Genomic DNA, 19,084 nt, shown 5'->3' on the forward strand with positions numbered 1-19,084 from the left:
GCTCGGTCTCTTCCTCCGAACTGTGAAAGTCAGTGGCACGACCTTCATTCCATGTGGGGTCTAGGACCTCATCGTCCCCTGCATCGTCTTCCACCCAGTCTTGATCCCTGACCTCCTGTTCAGTCTGCACACTGCAGAAAGACGCAGCAGTTGGCACCTGTGTTTCGTCATCATCAGCAGAGACGTGCTGAGGTGGTATTCCCATGTCCTCATCATCAGGAAACATAAGTGGTTGTGCGTTAGTGCATTCTATCTCTTCCACCCCTGGGGAAGGGCTAGGTGGATGCCCTTGGAAAACCCTGCCAGCAGAGTCTTCAAACAGCATAAGAGACTGCTGCATAACTTGAGGCTCAGACAGTTTCCCTGATATGCATGGGGGTGATGTAATAGACTGATGGGCTTGGTTTTCATGCACCATCTGTGCGCTTTCTGCAGAAGACTGGGTGGGAGATAATGTGAACGTGCTGGATGCACTGTCGGCCACCCAATTGACTAATGCCTGTACCTGCTCAGGCCTTACCATCCTTAGAACGGCATTGGGCCCCACCAAATATCCCTGTAAATTCTGGCGGCTACTGGGACCTGAGGTAGTTGGTACACTAGGACGTGTGGCTGTGGCAGAACGGCCACATCCTCTCCCAGCACCAGAGGGTCCACTAACACCACCACGACCATGTCCACATCCGCGTCCCTTACTAGTTGTTTTCCTCATTGTTACCGTTCACCACAATAAGAAAAATATTATTCGGGCCAATGTATTGAATTAAAATTCAGGCCTTTTTTTACAGACACCTAACACTGTCTGGCTATCTATTTAGGTACCGTATTACACTAATACAGGCACACAAGTAATGACAGATTTGGTTGAATATAAATGTGAGGCCTATTTTTTACTCGCTGTGTGACAGATATACCTTTAATCACAGAATTAGACTTGTATCTGCACTGTAGCGTGTGTGTTAAGTTTTTCAGAATGACACTATCAGCACCTTGAATCTAAGATATCCTTTTTGGGATAGATTTAAAGTAGGCCTGATATAGCAGAAACTACTAATTTTGAGAATGGCAAATTTGGGAATAGTTTTTCAACCCAGAACAAAAACTGTGCTTTTACGGTCACTAAATATAACTTGACCAGCTAAAACTGTACTGATTTGGAGGAATAGAAATGTCAGGCCTATTTTTTAGGCGCTGGGTGACAGGCTCAACTTGCCCCTGATGTAGTATATGGCCAAAAAATAACCACACTATTGATGGTTAAATGCACTTGGGTGACACAGGCTCAGCCTGCACCTAATGTAGTATATGGCCAAAAAATAACCACACTATTGATGGTTAAATGCACTTGATGAAAGCTTGACCCTGATGTAGGATATAGCAAAAAATAACCACACTATTGATGGTTAAATGCACTTGGGTGACACAGGCTCAGCCTGCACCTGATGTAGTATATGGCCAAAAAATAACCACACTATTGATGGTTAAATGCACTTGGGTGACACAGGCTCAGCCTGCACCTGATGTAGGATATAGCAAAAAATAACCACACTATTGATGGTTAAATGCACTTGGTGGTAGCTTGTGCTGGCGCACCACAAGCCACAAAATGGCCGCAGATCACCCCAGAAAAAAGTGATATAAAAACGCTCTGGGCAGCCTAAAAAAAGTGAGCAATTCAATATCAGCACTTCAATGATCCACAGCTGGAGATCGATCACTGAATTAAGTCTTTTGGAGGAGTTAATCTGCCTAATCTCGCCCTAACGTCGCAGCAGCAACCTCTCCCTACGCTTGTATCAGCAGAGTGCCGTGCAGCGCTACGTGACCCAAGCTTATATAGAGGCTGGGTCACATGCTGCACTGGCCAATCACAGCCATGCCAATAGTAGGCAAGGCTGTGATGGCCTCTTGGGGCAAATAGTATGACGCTTGTTGATTGGCTGCTTTGCAGCCTTTCAAAAAGCGCCAAGAAAGCGCCGAACACCGAACCCAGACTTTCACGAAAATGTTCGGGTTCGGGTCCGTGTCCGTGTCACGGACACCCCAAAATTCGGTACGAACCCGAACTGTACAGTTCGGGTTCACTCATCTTTAGTTATGATAATTGATTTATTTGTATCTTATCAATATTAATGCTGCACAATTGATTTTGTATATAATATATTTTCACATTTCTTTTCAATGTACACTTTTGTTGGTGTGCTTTCTTTGCTGACCGTAACTTAGAACTTACGTAGGAATATTTTTATTGCTCAATAATATTATCATCTTCTTTAATATGAATATTGTCGATAATCATATTTCTTACACTGGTCAATGTGCATAACTATTCACCCCCCTAAAGTCAATGCTTTGCAGAGCCACCTTTTGCGGCAATCACAGCTCCAAGTCGTTTTGAATAAGTCTCTATGAGCTTTGGATTTTTGCCCATTCCTCCTTGCAAAACTGCTCCAGCTCCTTCAAGTTGGATGGTTTGTGCTTGTGAACAGCAATCTTTAAAGCGGTTGTCCAGGTTCAGAGCTGAACCCGGACATACCCTTATTTTCACCCAGGCAGCCCCCCTGAGGCTAGCATCGGAGCATCTCATGCTCCGATGCGCTCCCTTGACCTGCGCTAAATAGCGCAGCGCAAGGGCTCTTTTGTTTTCAATAACACACTGCCGGGCAGAAACTTCCGCCCCGCAGTGTGTTCGGTGACGTCACCGGCTCTGATGGGCGGCCTTTAGCGCTGCACTAGCCGTTTTACTGGCTAGGGCAGCGCTAAATCCCGCCCATCAGTGCCGATGAAGTCACCGGGGTTCCTGGCAGCCCCATGGAGAGCCCCGGTACGTCACCGGAACTCCAAAAAATGCCTTTGCCCTGCGTGATTTAGCGCAGGGCAAAGGAGAGCATCGGAGCATGAACTGCTCTGATGCTCCTGTCAGGGGGGCTGCCGGGGTGAAAATGGATGTATGTCCGGGTTCAGCTCTGAACCCGGACAACCCCTTTAAGTCTGACCACAGATTTTCTATTGGATTGAGATCTGGGCTTTGACTAGGCCATTCCAACCCATTTACATGTTTCCCCTTAAACCACTCAAGTGTTGTTTTAGCAGTGTGTTTGGGGTCATTGTCCTACTGGAAGGTGAACATCCATCCTAGCCTCAAATCACGCACAGAGTGGTACAGGTTTTGCTCAAGAATATACCTGTATTTAGCACCATCCATCTTTCCCTCAACTCTGACCAGTTTCCCAGACCTGGCTGCTGAAAAACATCCCCACAGCCACGTTTCACTGTGGGGATGGTGTTCTTTGGGTGATGTGATATGTCGGGTTTGCACCAGGCATAACGTTTTCTTTGATGGCTGAAAAGTAAAATTTTAGTCACATCAGAACAGAGCAACTTCCTCCATTCATTTTGGGAGTCTCCCACATGCCTTTTCGCAAACTCACACCATGGCTTTCTTCTGGCCACTCTGCCATAAAGCCCAACTCAATGGAGCGTACGGCTTTTTGTCGTCCTATGTACAGATACTCCAGTCTCTGCTGTGGAACTCTGCAGCTCCTCCAGGTTTACCTGATTAATGCCCTCCTTGCCGGTCTGTGAGTTTTGGTCTTCCTGCCCCAGCTTCCTATGACAGATGGCCCTCATGTGGTTCTCTATGGATTCCCTATTGATCCGAGGCAAAAACTATTATTCTCAGGGGCAACCACAGCATACCTGGCTTCATACCCGCTTTCTCCTTATCACTCTCTACAACTCCTCCCTCATAACTCCTTAAAGGACCAACTCTTTCAGGTTTACCATTTATATAACTGAAAAACATTTTAGATTTAGTTTTACTCTCTTTGGCAATGAGCCTGGCTCCCTTTATCGATCTTTTAACATATTCTGTTTTTCTCCTTGTAGGTTTTTAGCGCTTCTTCACTACATTCCTGTTTTAGTAATTTAAATGCTTTATTTTTGTTATTTATTGCCCCATTACATTTCTATTTATCCACATTATTATTTTTTTAGTTTGTGAACCTTTTATTCCCATAAGTTATGCATCTCTCGTAATTAGAGTTTAGGATGCTTTTAAAAATATCCCATTTTGTGGCTGTATTTTAGTTTTTTAGGACATTGTCCCAGTTAGTGAGACTGATGAACTATCTAAACTGGTCAAATTTTTTTAATTTTTTTTGGAAGTTAAGCGTTTTTGTGCCTCCCTGAAAAAACACAATTTTGAATTACAATTGGAAGTTGATTATATTACTCCCTGGCATCCCCCAACCTACACGTCTGTTCTGTCAAGTCTATTGGTTAATATAGTAAAGTCCAATATGGCCATCCCTCTAGTTAGATCCTATACCAGTTGGGAAAGGTAATAATGTTTAGCTTTTCCAAGAATCTGTTTCCTTCATGATATCCACAGCTTTCAGTTTCTCAGTCTTGGTAGTTGAAGTCCCCTATAATAAAGAACTTTTTTTGTTTTGCTGCCTCTTCTATTTCCCTTAGTAGTAGATTTTCTGTGGACTCTGTTATATTAGGTAGCTTATAACAAACCCCTATCAGTATTTTATTATTGGGTTTCCCATTATGTATTTCTACCCACAGTAACTCCACATGCTCATTTTCCTCACTTATATTTACCCAGAGTGTGGACTTTAGACAGGATTATATAAAATCCTGTCTAAAGTCCACACTCTGGGTAAATATATATATATATATATATATTTTTTTTTTATATAAAGGCAAACGCCTCCCCCTATGGTTTTTAGGAATGCCAGTCATATACATTCTCAAAAAAGAATTTGATAATTTCATTAAAATGGACAATTACCACAAGGTCCTTGGTTCATTTCTGTAAAATCTTCCAGATGATCGGTAATCCCTGTGAAATTGTTTTGTAGATCTGGATTTTTCCTTATTATTTTTCTGCAGATAAAAAAAATAAAATAAAAAATGTGTTTAGCATTTTCATATATAGTTTCCTAGAAGCATTATGGATAAAATATATATATTATATATAGTGGATTTAAAAAGTCTACACACCCCTGTTAAAATGTCAGGTTTCTGTGCTGTAAAATAATGAGACAAAGATAAATATTTTCAGAACTTTTTCCACCTTTTAATATGACTTATACACTGTACCACTCAATTGAAAAACAAACTGAAATCTTTTAGGTGGAGGGAAGAAAACAAAAAAACGAAAATAATGTGGTTGCGTAAGTGTGCACATGCATCTTGTAACTGGGGATGTAGCTGTGTTCAGAATTAAGCAATCACATTCAAAATTATGTTAAATAGGAGACAGCATACACCTGCCATCTTTTAAAGTGCCATCATTTAAAGTGCCTCTGATTAACCCCAAATAAAGTTCAGCTGCTCTAGTTGGTCTTTCCTGAAATTTTCTTAGTCGCATCCCACAGCAAAAGCCATGGTCCATAAAGAGCTTCCAAAGCATCAGAGGGATCTCATTGTTAAAAGGTATCAGTCAGGAGAAGGGTACAAAATAATTTCCAAGGCATTAGATATACCATGGAACACAATGAAGACAGTCATCATCAAGTGAAGAAAATATGGCACAACACAACACAACGTCCCTCCATCTGTCAGCTTGACAAAGCATACATCCAAATCAACAAAGGAATGGCTTACCAGAAGAAGATTAAAGTTTTTCAGAACAGCCCAGACAGAGCCCAGACCTGAATCCGATTGAAAATCTGTGGGGTGATCTGAAGAGGGCTGTGCACAGGAGATCCCCTCGCAATCTGACAGATTTGGAGTATTTTTGCAAAGAAGAAGTCAAAATGTGCCATGCTAAAAGATTTATACCCAAAAAGACTGAGTGCTGTAATAAAATCAAAAGGTGCTTCGAAAAAGTATTAGTTTAACCACCTCAGCCCCCATAGCTTAAACACCCTTAAAGACCAGGCCACTTTTTACACTTCTGACCTACACTACTTTCACCGTTTATTGCTCGGTCATGCAACTTACCACCCAAATGAATTTTACCTCCTTTTCTTCTCACTAATAGAGCTTTCATTTGGTGGTATTTCATTGCTGCTGACATTTTTACTTTTTTTGTTATTAATCGAAATTTAACGATTTTTTTGCAAAAAAATGAAATTTTTCACTTTCAGTTGTAAAATTTTGCAAAAAAAACGACATCCATATATAAATTTTTCTCTAAATTTATTGTTCTAAATGTCTTTGATAAAAAAAAATGTTTGGGTAAAAAAAAAAAATGGTTTGGGTAAAAGTTATAGCGTTTACAAACTATGGTACAAAAATGTGAATTTCCGCTTTTTGAAGCAGCTCTGACTTTCTGAGCACCTGTCATGTTTCCTGAGGTTCTACAATGGCCAGACAGTACAAACACCCCACAAATGACCCCATTTTCGGAAAGTAGACACCCTAAGGTATTCGCTGATGGGCATAGTGAGTTCATAAAACTTTTTATTTTTTGTCACAAGTTAGCGGAAAATTATGATTTTATTTTATTTTATTGTAGTTTTTTCTTACAAAGTCTCATATTCCACTAACTTGTGCCAAAAAATATAAACTTCCATGAACTCACTATGCCCATCATGAAATAGCTTGGGGTGTCTTCTTTCCAAAATGGGGTCACTTGTGGGGTAGTTATACTGCCCTGGCATTTTAGGGGCCCAAATGCGTGCGAAGTAGTTTGGAATCAAAATCTGTAAAAAATGGCCGGTGAAATCCGAAAGGTGCTCTTTGGAATGTGGGCCCCTTTGCCCACCTAGGCTGCAAAAAAGTGTCACACATCTACGTACTCAGGAGAAGTTGGGCAATGTGTTTTGGGGTGTCATTTTACATATACCCATGCTGGGTGAGCTAAATATCTTGGTCAAATGCCAGCTTTGTATAAAAAAATGGGAAAAGTTGTCTTTTGCCAAGATATTTCTCTCACCCAGCATGGGTATATGTAAAAAGACACCACAAAACACATTGCCCAACTTCTCCTGAGTACGGGGATACCAGATGTGTGACACTTTTTTGCAGCCTAGGTGGGCAAAGGGGCCCACATTCCAAAGAGCACCTTTCGGATTTCACAGGTCATTTAACTACTTACCACACATTAGGGCCCCTAGAATGCCAGGGCAGTATAACTACCCCACAAGTGACCCCATTTTGGAAAGAAGACACCCCAAGGTATTCCGTGAGGGGCATGGCGAGTTCCTAGAATTTTTTATTTTTTGTCACAAGTTAGCGGAAAATGATGATTTTTTTTCTTTTTTTTTTTTCTTACAAAGTCTCATATTCCACTAACTTGTAACAAAAAATAAAAACTTCCATGAACTCACTATGCCCATCACGAAATACCTGCGGGTGTCTTCTTTCCAAAATGGGGTCACTTGTGGGGTAGTTATACTGCCCTGGCATTTTAGGGGCTGAATGCGTGAGAAGTGGTTTGAAATCAAAATCTGTAAAAAATGGCCGGTGAAATCTGAAAGGTGCTCTTTGGAATGTGGGTCCCTTTGCCCACCTAGGCTGCAAAAAAGTGTCACACATCTGGTATCCCCGTACTCAGGAGAAGTTGGGCAATGTGTTTTGGCGTGTCTTTTTACATATACCCATGCTGGGTGAGAGAAATATCTTGGCAAAAGACAACTTTTCCCATTTTTTTTATACAAAGTTGGCATTTGACCAAGATATTTAGCTCACCCAGCATGGGTATATGTAAAATGACACCCCCAAAACACATTGCCCAACTTCTCCTGAGTACGGAGATACCAGATGTGTGACACTTTTTTGCAGCCTAGGTGGGCAAAGGGGCCCACATTCCAAAGAGCACCTTTCGGATTTCACCGGCCATTTTTTACAGATTTTGATTTCAAACTACTTACCACACATTTGGGCCACTAGAATGCCAGGGCAGTATAACTACCCCACAAGTGACCCCATTTTGGAAAGAAGACACCCCCAGGTATTCGCTGATGGGCATAGTGAGTTCATGGAAGTTTTTATTTTTTGTCACAAGTTAGTGGAATATGAGACTTTGTAAGAAAAAAAAAAAAATCATCATTTTCCGCTAACTTGTGACAAAAAATATAAAATTCTAGGAACTCTCCATGCCCCTCACGGAATACCTTGGGGTGTCTTCTTTCCAAAATGGGGTCACTTGTGGGGTAGTTATACTGCCCTGGCATTTTCCAGGGTAGGTAAATGATCTGTGAAATCCTAAAGGTGCTCTTTGGAATGTGGGCCCCTTTGCCCACCTAGGCCGCAAAAAAGTGTCACACATGTGGTATCGCCGTATTCAGGAGAAGTTGGGCAATGTGTTTTGGGGTGTCTTTTTACATATACTCATGCTGAGTGAGAGAAATATCTCGGCAAAAGACAACTTTTCCCATTTTTTTATACAAAGTTGGCATTTGACCAAGATATTTATCTCACCCAGCATGGGTATATGTAAAATGACACCCCAAAACACATTTCCCAACTTCTCCTGAGTACGGCGATACCAGATGTGTGACACTTTTTTGCAGCCTAGATGCGCAAAGGGGCCCACATTCCTTTTATGAGGGCATTTTTAGACATTTGGATCCCAGACTTCTTCTCACGCTTTAGGGCCCCTAGAATGCCAGGGCAGTATAAATACCCCACATGTGACCCCATTTTGGAAAGAAGACACCCCAAGGTATTCAATGAGGGGCATGGCGAGTTCATCGAATTTTTTTTTTTTGGCACAAGTTAGCGGAAATTGATTTTATTTATTTTTTTCTCACAAAGTCTCCCTTTCCACTAACTTGGGACAAAAATTTCAATCTTTCATGGACTCAATATGCCCCTCATGGAATACCTGGGGGTGTCTTCTTTCCGAAATGGGGTCACATGTGGGGTATTTATACTGCCCTGGTATTCTAGGGACCCTAAAGCGTGAGAAGAAGTCTGGAATATAAATGTCTAAAAAATTTTACGCATTTGGATTCCGTGAGGGGTATGGTGAGTTCATGTGAGATTTTATTTTTTGACACAAGTTAGTGGAATATGAGACTTTGTAAGAAAAAAAAAAATTTCCGCTAACTTGGGCCAAAAAAATGTCTGAATGGAGCCTTACAGGGGGGTGATCAATGACAGGGGGGTGATCAATGACAGGGGGGTGATCAGGGAGTCTATATGGGGTGATCACCCCCCTGTCATTGATCACCCCCCTATAAGGCTCCATTCAGATGTCCGTATGTGTTTTGCGGATCCGATCCATGTATCCGTGGATCCGTAAAAAACATACGGACATCTGAATGCAGCCTTACAGGGGGGTGATCAATGACAGGGGGGTGATCAATGACGGGGGTGATCAGGGAGTCTATATGGGGTGATCACCCCCCTGTCATTGATCACCCCCCTGTAAGGCTCCATTCAGATGTCCGTATGTGTTTTGCGGATCCGATCCATGTATCCGTGGATCCGTAAAAATCATACGGACATCTGAATGCAGCCTGACAGGGGGGGGGTGATCAATGACAGGGGGGGTGATCAATGACAGGGGGGTGATCAGGGAGTCTATATGGGGTGATCACCCCCCCCTGGAAGGCTCCAGGGAGACGCCTGTATGTGTTTTGAGGATCCGATCCATCTATCAGTGGATCCGTAAAAATCATGCGGACGTCTGAATGGAGCTTTACAGGGGGGTGATCAATTACAGGGGGGTAATCAATGACAGGGGGGTAATCAGGGAGTCTATATGGGGTGATCACCACAGTCATTGATCACGCCCCTGTAAGGCTCCATTCAGACGTCCGTATGCGTTTTGCGGATCCGATCCATCTATCAGTGGATCCGTAAAAATCATGCGGACGTCTGAATGGAGCTTTACAGGGGGGTGATCAATGACAGGGGGGTAATCAATGACAGGGGGGTGATCAGGGAGTCTATATGGGGTGATCACCACAGTCATTGATCACGCCCCTGTAAGGCTCCATTCATACGTCCGTATGTGTTTTGCGGATCCGATCCATCTATCAGTGGATCCGTAAAAATCATGCCGACGTCTGAATGGAGCTTTACAGGGGGGTGATCAATGATAGGGGGGTAATCAATGACAGGGGGGTGATCAGGGAGTCTATATGGGGTGATCACCACAGTCATTGATCACGCCCCTGTAAGGCTCCATTCAGACGTCCGTATGCGTTTTGCGGATCCGATCCATCTATCAGTGGATCCGTAAAAATCATGCGGACGTCTGAATGGAGCTTTACAGGGGGGTGATCAATGACAGGGGGGTAATCAATGACAGGGGGGTGATCAGGGAGTCTATATGGGGTGATCACCACAGTCATTGATCACGCCCCTGTAAGGCTCCATTCAGACGTCCGTATGCGTTTTGCGGATCCGATCCATCTATCAGTGGATCCGTAAAAATCATGCGGACGTCTGAATGGAGCTTTACAGGGGGGTGATCAATGACAGGGGGGTAATCAATGACAGGGGGGTGATCAGGGAGTCTATATGGGGTGATCAGGGGCTAATAAGGGGTTAATAAGTGACGGGGGGGGGGGGTGTAGTGTAGTGGTGTTTGGTGCTACTTTACTGAGCTACCTGTGTCCTCTGGTGGTCGATCCAAACAAAAGGGACCACCAGAGGACCAGGTAGCAGGTATATTAGACGCTGTTATCAAAATAGCGTCTAATATACCTGTAAGGGGTTAAAAAAATCAAATCTCCAGCCTGCCAGCGAACGATCGCCGCTGGTAGGATGGAGATCCACTCGCTTACCTTCCGATCCTGTGAACGCGCGCGCCTGTGTGCGCGCGTTCACAGGAAATCTCGCGTCTCGCGAGATGACGCATATATGCGTGACTCAGCGCAGGGCTGCCGCCTCCGGAACGCGATCCTGCGTTAGGTGGTCCGGAGGCGGTTAAGGGTGTGCACACTTATGCAACCAAATGATTTTATTTTTATATTTTTTCTTCCCTCTACCTAAAAGATTTCAGTTTGTTTTGAGTTGAGTTGTACAGTTAATAGGTCACATTAAAGGTGGAAAAAGTTCTGAAATGATTTATCTGTCTAATTTTTTTACACAACAGAAACCTGACATTTTAACAGGGGTGTGTAAGACTTTTTATATCCACTATATATTTAGCTTAAGATGTTGTGCAATTGCGACTTTTTCTTTCTAAAAACCTGTTGCAAAGTCCTCACAGTTTATGATTCTGCAATAAGCCTATTTTTCAGCATATTTTAGTGCATCAACAGAAGAGTATATTTTGGTTATAAAGTACCTTTTTTCCCAAAAACACATTGCAGCGTTTCCTTATTTAAAGGGGTTGTGTCTAGAGTTGAGCGAACCCGAACTGTAAAGTTCGGGTTCGTACCGAACTTTAGGATTTTCGGCACCCGGACCCGAAACCGAACATTTACGTAAAAGTTCGGGTTTGGGTTTGGTGTACGGCGATTTTTATGGCGCTTTTTGAAAGGCTGCAAAGCAGCCAATCAACAAGCGTCATACTACTTGCCCCAAAAGGCCATCACAGCCATGCGTACTATTGGCATGGCTGTGATTGGCCAACTGCAGCATGTGACCCAGCCTCTATTTAAGCTGGAGTCACGTAGCGCCGCCCGTCACTCTGCTCGGATTAGTGTAGGGAGAGGCTGCAGCTGCTGTGAGGGAGAGATCAGGGAGAAATCTTATCAAGAACTGGTTTATGTACTCAGCGATCTACAGAAAAAGTATTTTGTGGGTGCAGTGCACAATTTTTTTAAGCCTGCCCTGAGCCAACTACTGCTGAAAACGAACTTTTTTTTCTTCAGTTAGTCAATATCAATACATGATCGGCAGCCATTTTATGCAACGATAGTGCACCAGCATAAGCTATCTGCAAGTCCAGAAATACAGCTTTGGCATACTGGGGTGAAAAAAACCTCTGATATACTGCACATCAGGGATTACACGTGCATAAGTCACTGTCACATTTAGGACAGAAATACAGCTTTTTGGTTACTGGGGTGAAAAAAACCTCTAATATACTGCACATCTGTGATTACATGAGCATAAGTCACTGGAAGACTGGGTGGAAGACGATGCAGGGGACGATGAGGTCCTAGACCCCACATGGAATGAAGGTCGTGCCACTGACTTTCAGAGTTCGGAGGAAGAGGCAGTGGTGAGACCGAGCCAACAGCGTAGCAAAAGCGGGAGCAGGGTGCAAAAGCAGAACAGCCGTCGGCAAAACAGTTCGCCTGCTACTGGCCACCGTCAACAGGGACCGAGCACACCAAAGGCAGCTTCAAGGAGTTCCCTGGCATGGCACTTCTTCACACAATGTGCTGACGACAAGACCCGAGTGGTTTCCACGCTGTGCCATCAGAGCCTGAAGCAAGGCATTAACGTTCTGAACCTTAGCACAACCTGCATGACCAGGCATCTACATGCGAGACACAGGCTGCAGTGGAGTAAGCACCTTCAAAACCAAGAAAGGGCTTAGGCCCCTCCTGCTCCCTCTTCTGCTGCTGCCTCGGCCTCTTCCTCCGCCTCTGGAGGAACGTTGGCACATGCCGCCCAGCAAACAGAGGATGTGCCAACAACAACACCACCTCCGTCACCATGCATCTCCACCATGTCACACGGAATGGTTCAGCTCTCATCTCACAAACCTATGAGAGAAAGCGTAAATTCCCACCTAGCCACCCTCGATCCCTTGCCCTGAATGCCAGCATTTCTAAACTGCTGGCCTTTGAAATGCTGTCATTCAGGCTGGTGGAGATGGACAGCTTCAAACAGCTCATGTCGCTTGCTGTCCCACAGTACGTCATTCCCAGCTGCCACTACTTCTCCAGGAGAGCCGTGCCCTCCCTGCACAACCAAGTATCGGATAAAATCAAGTGTGCACTGTGCAACGCCATCTGTGGCAAGGTCACCTAACCACAGATACGTGGACCAGTATGCATGGCCAGGGACGCTATATCTCCCTAACTGCACACTGGGTAAATGTAGTGGCGGCTGGGCCCCAGGCGGAGAGCTGTTTGGCGCACGTCCTTCCGCCGCCAAGGATCGCGGTGAATCATTCTTTGCCTCCTGTTGCCTCCTCTTCCTACTCGGCTTCCTCCTCCTCTTCTACCACCTCCTCATCCGGTCAGCGACAGACCTTCACCACCAACTTCAGCACAGCCAGGGGTAAACATCAGCAGGCCATTCTGAAACTGATGTGTTTGGGGGACAGGCCCCACACCGCGCAGGAGTTGTGGTGGGGCATAGAACAACAGACTGACGAGTGGTTGCTGTCAGTGGGCCTCAAGCCCGGCCTGGTGGTGTGCGATAATGGGCGAAATCTCGTTGCAGCTCTGGGACTAGCCGGTTTGACGCACATCCCTTGCCTGGCGCATGTGCTGAATTTGGTGGTGCAGAAATTCATTCACAACTACCCCGACATATCTGAGCTGCTGCATAAAGTGCGGGCCATCTGTGCGCGCTTCCGGCTTTCTCATCCTGCCACCGCTCGGCTGTCTGCTCTACAGCGTAACTTCAGCCTTCCCGCTCACCGCCTCATATGCGACATGCCCACCAGGTGGAACTCCACCTTGCACATGCTGGAGAGACTGTGCGAGCAGCAGCAGGCCATAGTGGAGTTTCAGCTGCAGTAAGCACGGGTGAGTCGCACTGCGGAACAGCACCACTTCACCACCAATGACTGGGCCTCCATGCGAGACCTGTGTGCCCTGTTGCGCTGTTTCCAGTACTCCACCAACATTGCCAGTGGCGATGACGCCGTTATCAGCGTTACAATACTACTTCTATGTCTGATTGAGAAAACACTTAGGGCGATGATGGAAGAGGATGTGGCCCAGGACGAGGAGGAGGAAGAGAGGTCATCTCTAACACTTTCAGGCCAGTCTTTTAGAAGTGGCTCAGAAAGAGGATTTTTACAACAGCAGAGGCCAGGTACAAACTTGGCCAGCCAGGGCCTACTACTGGAGGAGGAGGAGGTGGAGGATGGGGATGAAGCATGTTCACAGCGCGGTGGTATCCAACGCAGCTCGGGCCCATCACTGGTGGTTGGTTGGGGGGATACGGAGGACGCAGACAATACGCCTCCCACAGAGGACAGCTTGTCCTTATATGTGGGCAGCCTGGCACACATGAGCGACTACATGCTGCAGTGCCTGCGCAACGACAGCAGAGTTGCCCACATTTTAACGTGTGCTGACTACTGGGTGGCCACCCTGCTGGATCCCCGTTACAAAGACAATGTGCCGTCCTTAATTCCCTCACTGGAGCGTGATCAGAAGATGCGTGACTACAGGCATTCCCGACTGACACCGGGGGACAAGTGGAAGCACAAGGCGAAGGCAGGGGAGAAGGAAGAGGTCGCCAACGCAGCTGTGTCAGCGCCAGCACCTCAGAAGGCAGGGTTAGCATGGCCGACATGTGGAAAAGCTTTGTCACCTCGCTGCAACAACCGGCCCCAACTGCTGATATGGAGCATTTTAGCAGGAGGCAGCATTTGAACAACATGCTGGAACAGTACCTGTACACATGACTACACGTGCTGACTGATGGTTCTGTCCCATTCAACTTCTGGGTCTCCAAATTGTCCACATGGCCAGAGCTTGCCCTGTATGCCTTGGAGTTGCTGGCCTGCCTTGCAGCCAGTGTACTCTCTGAACGTGTATTTAGCACGGCAGGAGGCATCATTACAGACATACGCAGCCGCCTGTCCACAGCCAACGTGGACAAGCTCACGTTCATTAAAATGAACCAGGCTTGGATCCCACAAGACTTGTCTGTTCCTTGTGCACATTAGAAATTTATACCACCATCAAACATACATTCTTGTACTCCAGTCAAGTGCAATGATTCTTTGTTTTCTTTTTTTTTTATTTGTCCCAATATTTTGGGGGCTAACTACCCCAATAAAAAATAAAAAAAAACCATTGTTGACTACCTGTTCCTCCTCCATTGCTGCCTCCACCTACAACACCACATTCACCGCCTCCTCAACCTCCGACTCCATATCCACCTCCTTCTCTGAGTTGCAGGTTGATAATTTGTAATTTTTAGTTATTTTATTTCATTTTAAGTTATTTCCCTATCCACATTTGTTTGCAGAGCAGTTGCCATGCTCTTAAGCACATTTTACTGCCTTTGACATCCCTCTAGCCTTTTCAAGGACTATTTTTGAGCCATTTTAATTGAAAAAAGTGCAATTTTAGTGCCCTAAATTGAAAAAATTCTCATTTTCAATGGTCGGGTGACATTTTACCATTTTTGACATATTCAAACCCCTGCTGTGCCTGGGTGACAGGGGCCTAAATCTCTCAAAACAGTCTGTTCTATTGCTGCGTGACATGAACCTCCTTTTGCCATGAATGAACCCCTGCTCTGCATTGCTGACAGAGGCCTAAATCTCTCAAAATCCTCTGTTGTATTGTTGGGTGACATGAAACCCCTTTTGCCGTGAATGAACCCCTGCTGTGCCTGGGTGACAGGGGCCTAAATCTCTCAAAATCCTCTGTTGTATTGTTGGGTGACATGAAACCCCTTTTGCCGTAAATGAACCCCTGCTGTTCCTGGGTGACAGGGGCCTAAATCTCTTAAAATCCTCTGTTGTATTGCTGGGTGACATTAACCGCCTTTTGCCGTGAATGAACCCCTGCTCTGCATTGCTGACAGGGGCCTAAATCTCTCAAAATCCTCTGTTCTTTTGCTGGGTGACATGATCCCCCTTTTGCCGTGAATGAACCCCTGCTGTGCCTGGGGGACAGGGGCCTAAATCTCTCAAAATCCTCTGTTGTATTGCTGGGTGACATGAACCTTCTATTGCCGTGAATAAACCCCTGCTCTGAATTGCTGACAGGGGCCTACATCTCTCAAAATCCTCTGTTCTATTGCTAGGTGACATGAACCCCCTTTTGTCATGAATGAACCCCTGCTCTGCATGCTGACAGGGGCCTAAATCTCTCAAAATCCTCTGTTGTATTGCTGGGTGACATGAACCCCCTTTTGCCGTGAATGAACCCCTGCTCTGCATTGCTGACAGGGTCCTAAATCTCTCAAAATCCTCTGTTCTATTGCTGGGTGACATGAACCCCCTTTTGCCGTGAATGAACCCCTGCTGTGCCTGGGTGACAGGGGCCTAAATCTCTCAAAATCCTCTGTTGTATTGCTGGGTGACATGAACCCCCTTTTGCCGTGAATGAACCCCTGCTCTGCATTGCTGACAGGGGCCTAAATCTCTCAAAATCCTCTGTTGTATTGCTGGGTGACATGATCCCCCTTTTGCCGTGAATGAACCCCTGCTGTGCCTGGGTGACAGGGGCCTAAATCTCTCAAAATCTTCTGTTGTATTGCTAGGTGACATGAACCCCCTTTTGCCGTGAATGAACCCCTGCACTGCATTCATGACAGGGGCCTAAATCTCTCAAAATCCTCTGTTGTATTGCTGGGTGACATGATCCCCCTTTTACCATGAATGAACCCCTGCTGTGCCTGGGTGACAGGGGCCTAAATCTCTCAAAATCCTCTGTTGTATTGCTGGGTGACATGAACCCCCTTTTGCCGTGAATAAACCCCTGCTCTGCATTGCTGACAGGGGCCTAAATCTCTCAAAATCCTCTGTTCTATTGCTGGGTGACATGATCCCCCTTTTGTCGTGAATGAACCCCTGCTGTGCCTGGGTGACAGGGGCTTAAATCTCTCAAAATCCTCTCTTGTATTGCTGGGTGACATGATCTCCCTTTTGCCGTGAATGAACCCCTGCTCTGCATTGCTGACAGGGTCCTAAATCTCTCAAAATCCTCTGTTCTATTGCTGGGTGACATGAACCCCCTTTTGCCATGAATGAACCCCTGCTGTGCCTTGGTGACAGGGGCCTAAATCTCTCAAAATCCTTTGTTGTATTGCTGGGTGACATTAACCCCCTTTTTCCGTGAATGAACCCCTGCTCTGCATTGCTGACAGGGTCCTAAATCTCTCAAAATCCTCTGTTCTATTGCTGGGTGACATGATCCCCCTTTTGCCGTGAATGAACCCCTGCTGTGCCTGGGTGACAGGGGCCTAAATCTCTCAAAATCCTCTCTTGTATTGCTGGGCGACATGATCCCCCTTTTGCCGTGAATGAACCCCTGCTCTGCATTGCTGACAGGGGCCTAAATCTCTCAAAATCCTCAGTTGTATTGCTGGGTGACATGAACCCCCTTTTGCCGCGAATAAACCCCTGCTCTGCATTGCTGACAGGGGTTTAAATCTCTCAAAATCCTCTGTTCTATTGCTGGGTGACATGAACCCCCTTTTGCCATGAATGAACCCCTGCTCTGCATTGCTGACAGGGGCCTAAATCTCTCAAAATACTCTGTTGTATTGCTGGGTGACATGATCCCCCTTTTGCCGTGAATTAACCCCTGCTCTGCATTGCTGACAGGGGCCTAAATCTCTCAACATCCTCTGTTGTATTGCTGGGTGACATGATCCCCCTTTTGCCGTGAATGAACCCCTGTGTCACGGCGGGCGTGCACTCAGTATGACAGATAACGAACCAACCAGGCTCTGGGCGAGAGACAGGGAAGGGTCACCTCCTAGCTAATCCCTGACCTCTTTCTCTGCACTGCTCAGCCCATCTACAGATCTTGAAGGTAGATCTGAGATGTCCCCGTGCCTGGGCTGACAAAACCCTGAATTCCCTGAGATGATGAAGTGGGAAATAGGAGCAGCCTGCTCGCACAGAACCTGGATGGGAAAGATGACACAAAACAACCAACTAGAAACAACACTTATCTTCCTGAGCTGGAGCAGACAGCCAACCTTCCTTCCTTCCTAGCTTCCAAGATCACAATAATGAATATAATCCGCTTAGGGCACTGGGCAGAGGAGCTATTTAAGATAATGACTCCACCCAGTGCACCTGATGAGGGGCGGATCCAGCACGACTCCAAAACAAACACTAAACTCGTGCTGCAATCCTGGCCGACCTCCGCACATCGTCAGAGTGGGGCATGACAGTACCCCCCCCTTTTACGGGTGACCTCCGGACACCCTGGACCAACCTTATCCGGATGGGACCTATGAAAGGCCCTCACCAGACGGCTGGCGTTGACATCTGACGCCGGAACCCACATCCTCTCCTCAGGACCGTATCCCCTCCAGTGAACCAGGTACTGGAGGGAACCCCGCAGAACTCTCGAGTCGAGAATCCTGGAGATCTCGAACTCCAAGTTTCCCTCGACCAGAACAGGAGGAGGAGGCAATGGCGATGGTACCACCGGTTTAACATATTTTTTTAGTAAAGACTTGTGGAAGACATCGTGGATCCTCCAAGTCTGCGGCAGATCAAGTCGAAATGCCACAGGATTGATCACAGCAGAAATCTTATATGGACCAACAAATCTTGGACCCAGTTTCCAAGATGGCATTCTCAACTTGATATTCCTAGTGGACAACCACACCAAATCACCCACACACAGGTCCGGACCAGTCAGCCATTCGTTTATACCTCTCACCCATTCTCTCCAAATTCCCTTGAATCCCCCGCCAGATAGAGGATAAGGCAGAAGAGAATCTCTCCTCCTCTGGCATCCTGGAGGAACCAGACCCAGAAAAGGTACCAAACTGAGGATGGAAACCGTATGCGCCAAAAAATGGCGACTTACCCGTGGACTCCTGCCTACGGTTATTCAATGCAAATTTTGCTAAGGGAAAGAACGAGGACCAGTCCTCCTGATTCTCAGCCACAAAGCACCTCAAGTAGGTCTCCAGGTTTTGATTGGTACGCTCCGTCTGACCATTCGACTGTGGATGAAAAGCCGACGAGAAAGAAAGTTGAATGCCAAGTCGAGAGCAGAACGCCCTCCAAAACCTGGAGACAAACTGCGTGCCCCTATCAGAGACAATATCCGAAGGAATACCGTGCAATTTAGCAATATTATCCACAAAAATCTGTGCAAGAGTCTTAGCGTTAGGCAGACTTGTTAGTGGTATAAAGTGAGCCATTTTACTGAAACGATCGACTACCACCAAAATCACTGTTCTCCCGGAGGAACTCGGTAGGTCCGTAATAAAGTCCATGGACAAATGTGTCCAAGGACGAGATGGAATAGACAATGGAAGAAGTGAACCAGGCGGTCGAGTATGAGCAACCTTAGACCGAGCGCAGGTTTCACAAGCTGCC

The 19,084-nt window shown here is 45.9% G+C and overlaps 1 protein-coding gene across 2 annotated transcripts in view; it reads right to left on the bottom strand.

Moving 5' to 3' along the window:
• The window catches only part of LOC120980842 (capping protein, Arp2/3 and myosin-I linker protein 3-like), a 1,329,972-nt gene that overhangs the window by 983,237 nt on the left and 327,651 nt on the right, over window positions 1–19,084 (bottom strand). For both annotated transcript variants that reach the window (XM_040410169.1, XM_040410170.1), the window contains one exon: window positions 4,802–4,896. In XM_040410169.1, the coding sequence (XP_040266103.1) occupies window positions 4,802–4,896 (95 nt within the window). The remainder of the gene's footprint in view (window positions 1–4,801; window positions 4,897–19,084) is intronic.

This window comes from Bufo bufo, chromosome 10 (assembly GCF_905171765.1).
Source record: "Bufo bufo chromosome 10, aBufBuf1.1, whole genome shotgun sequence".
NCBI lineage: Eukaryota > Metazoa > Chordata > Amphibia > Anura > Bufonidae > Bufo > Bufo bufo.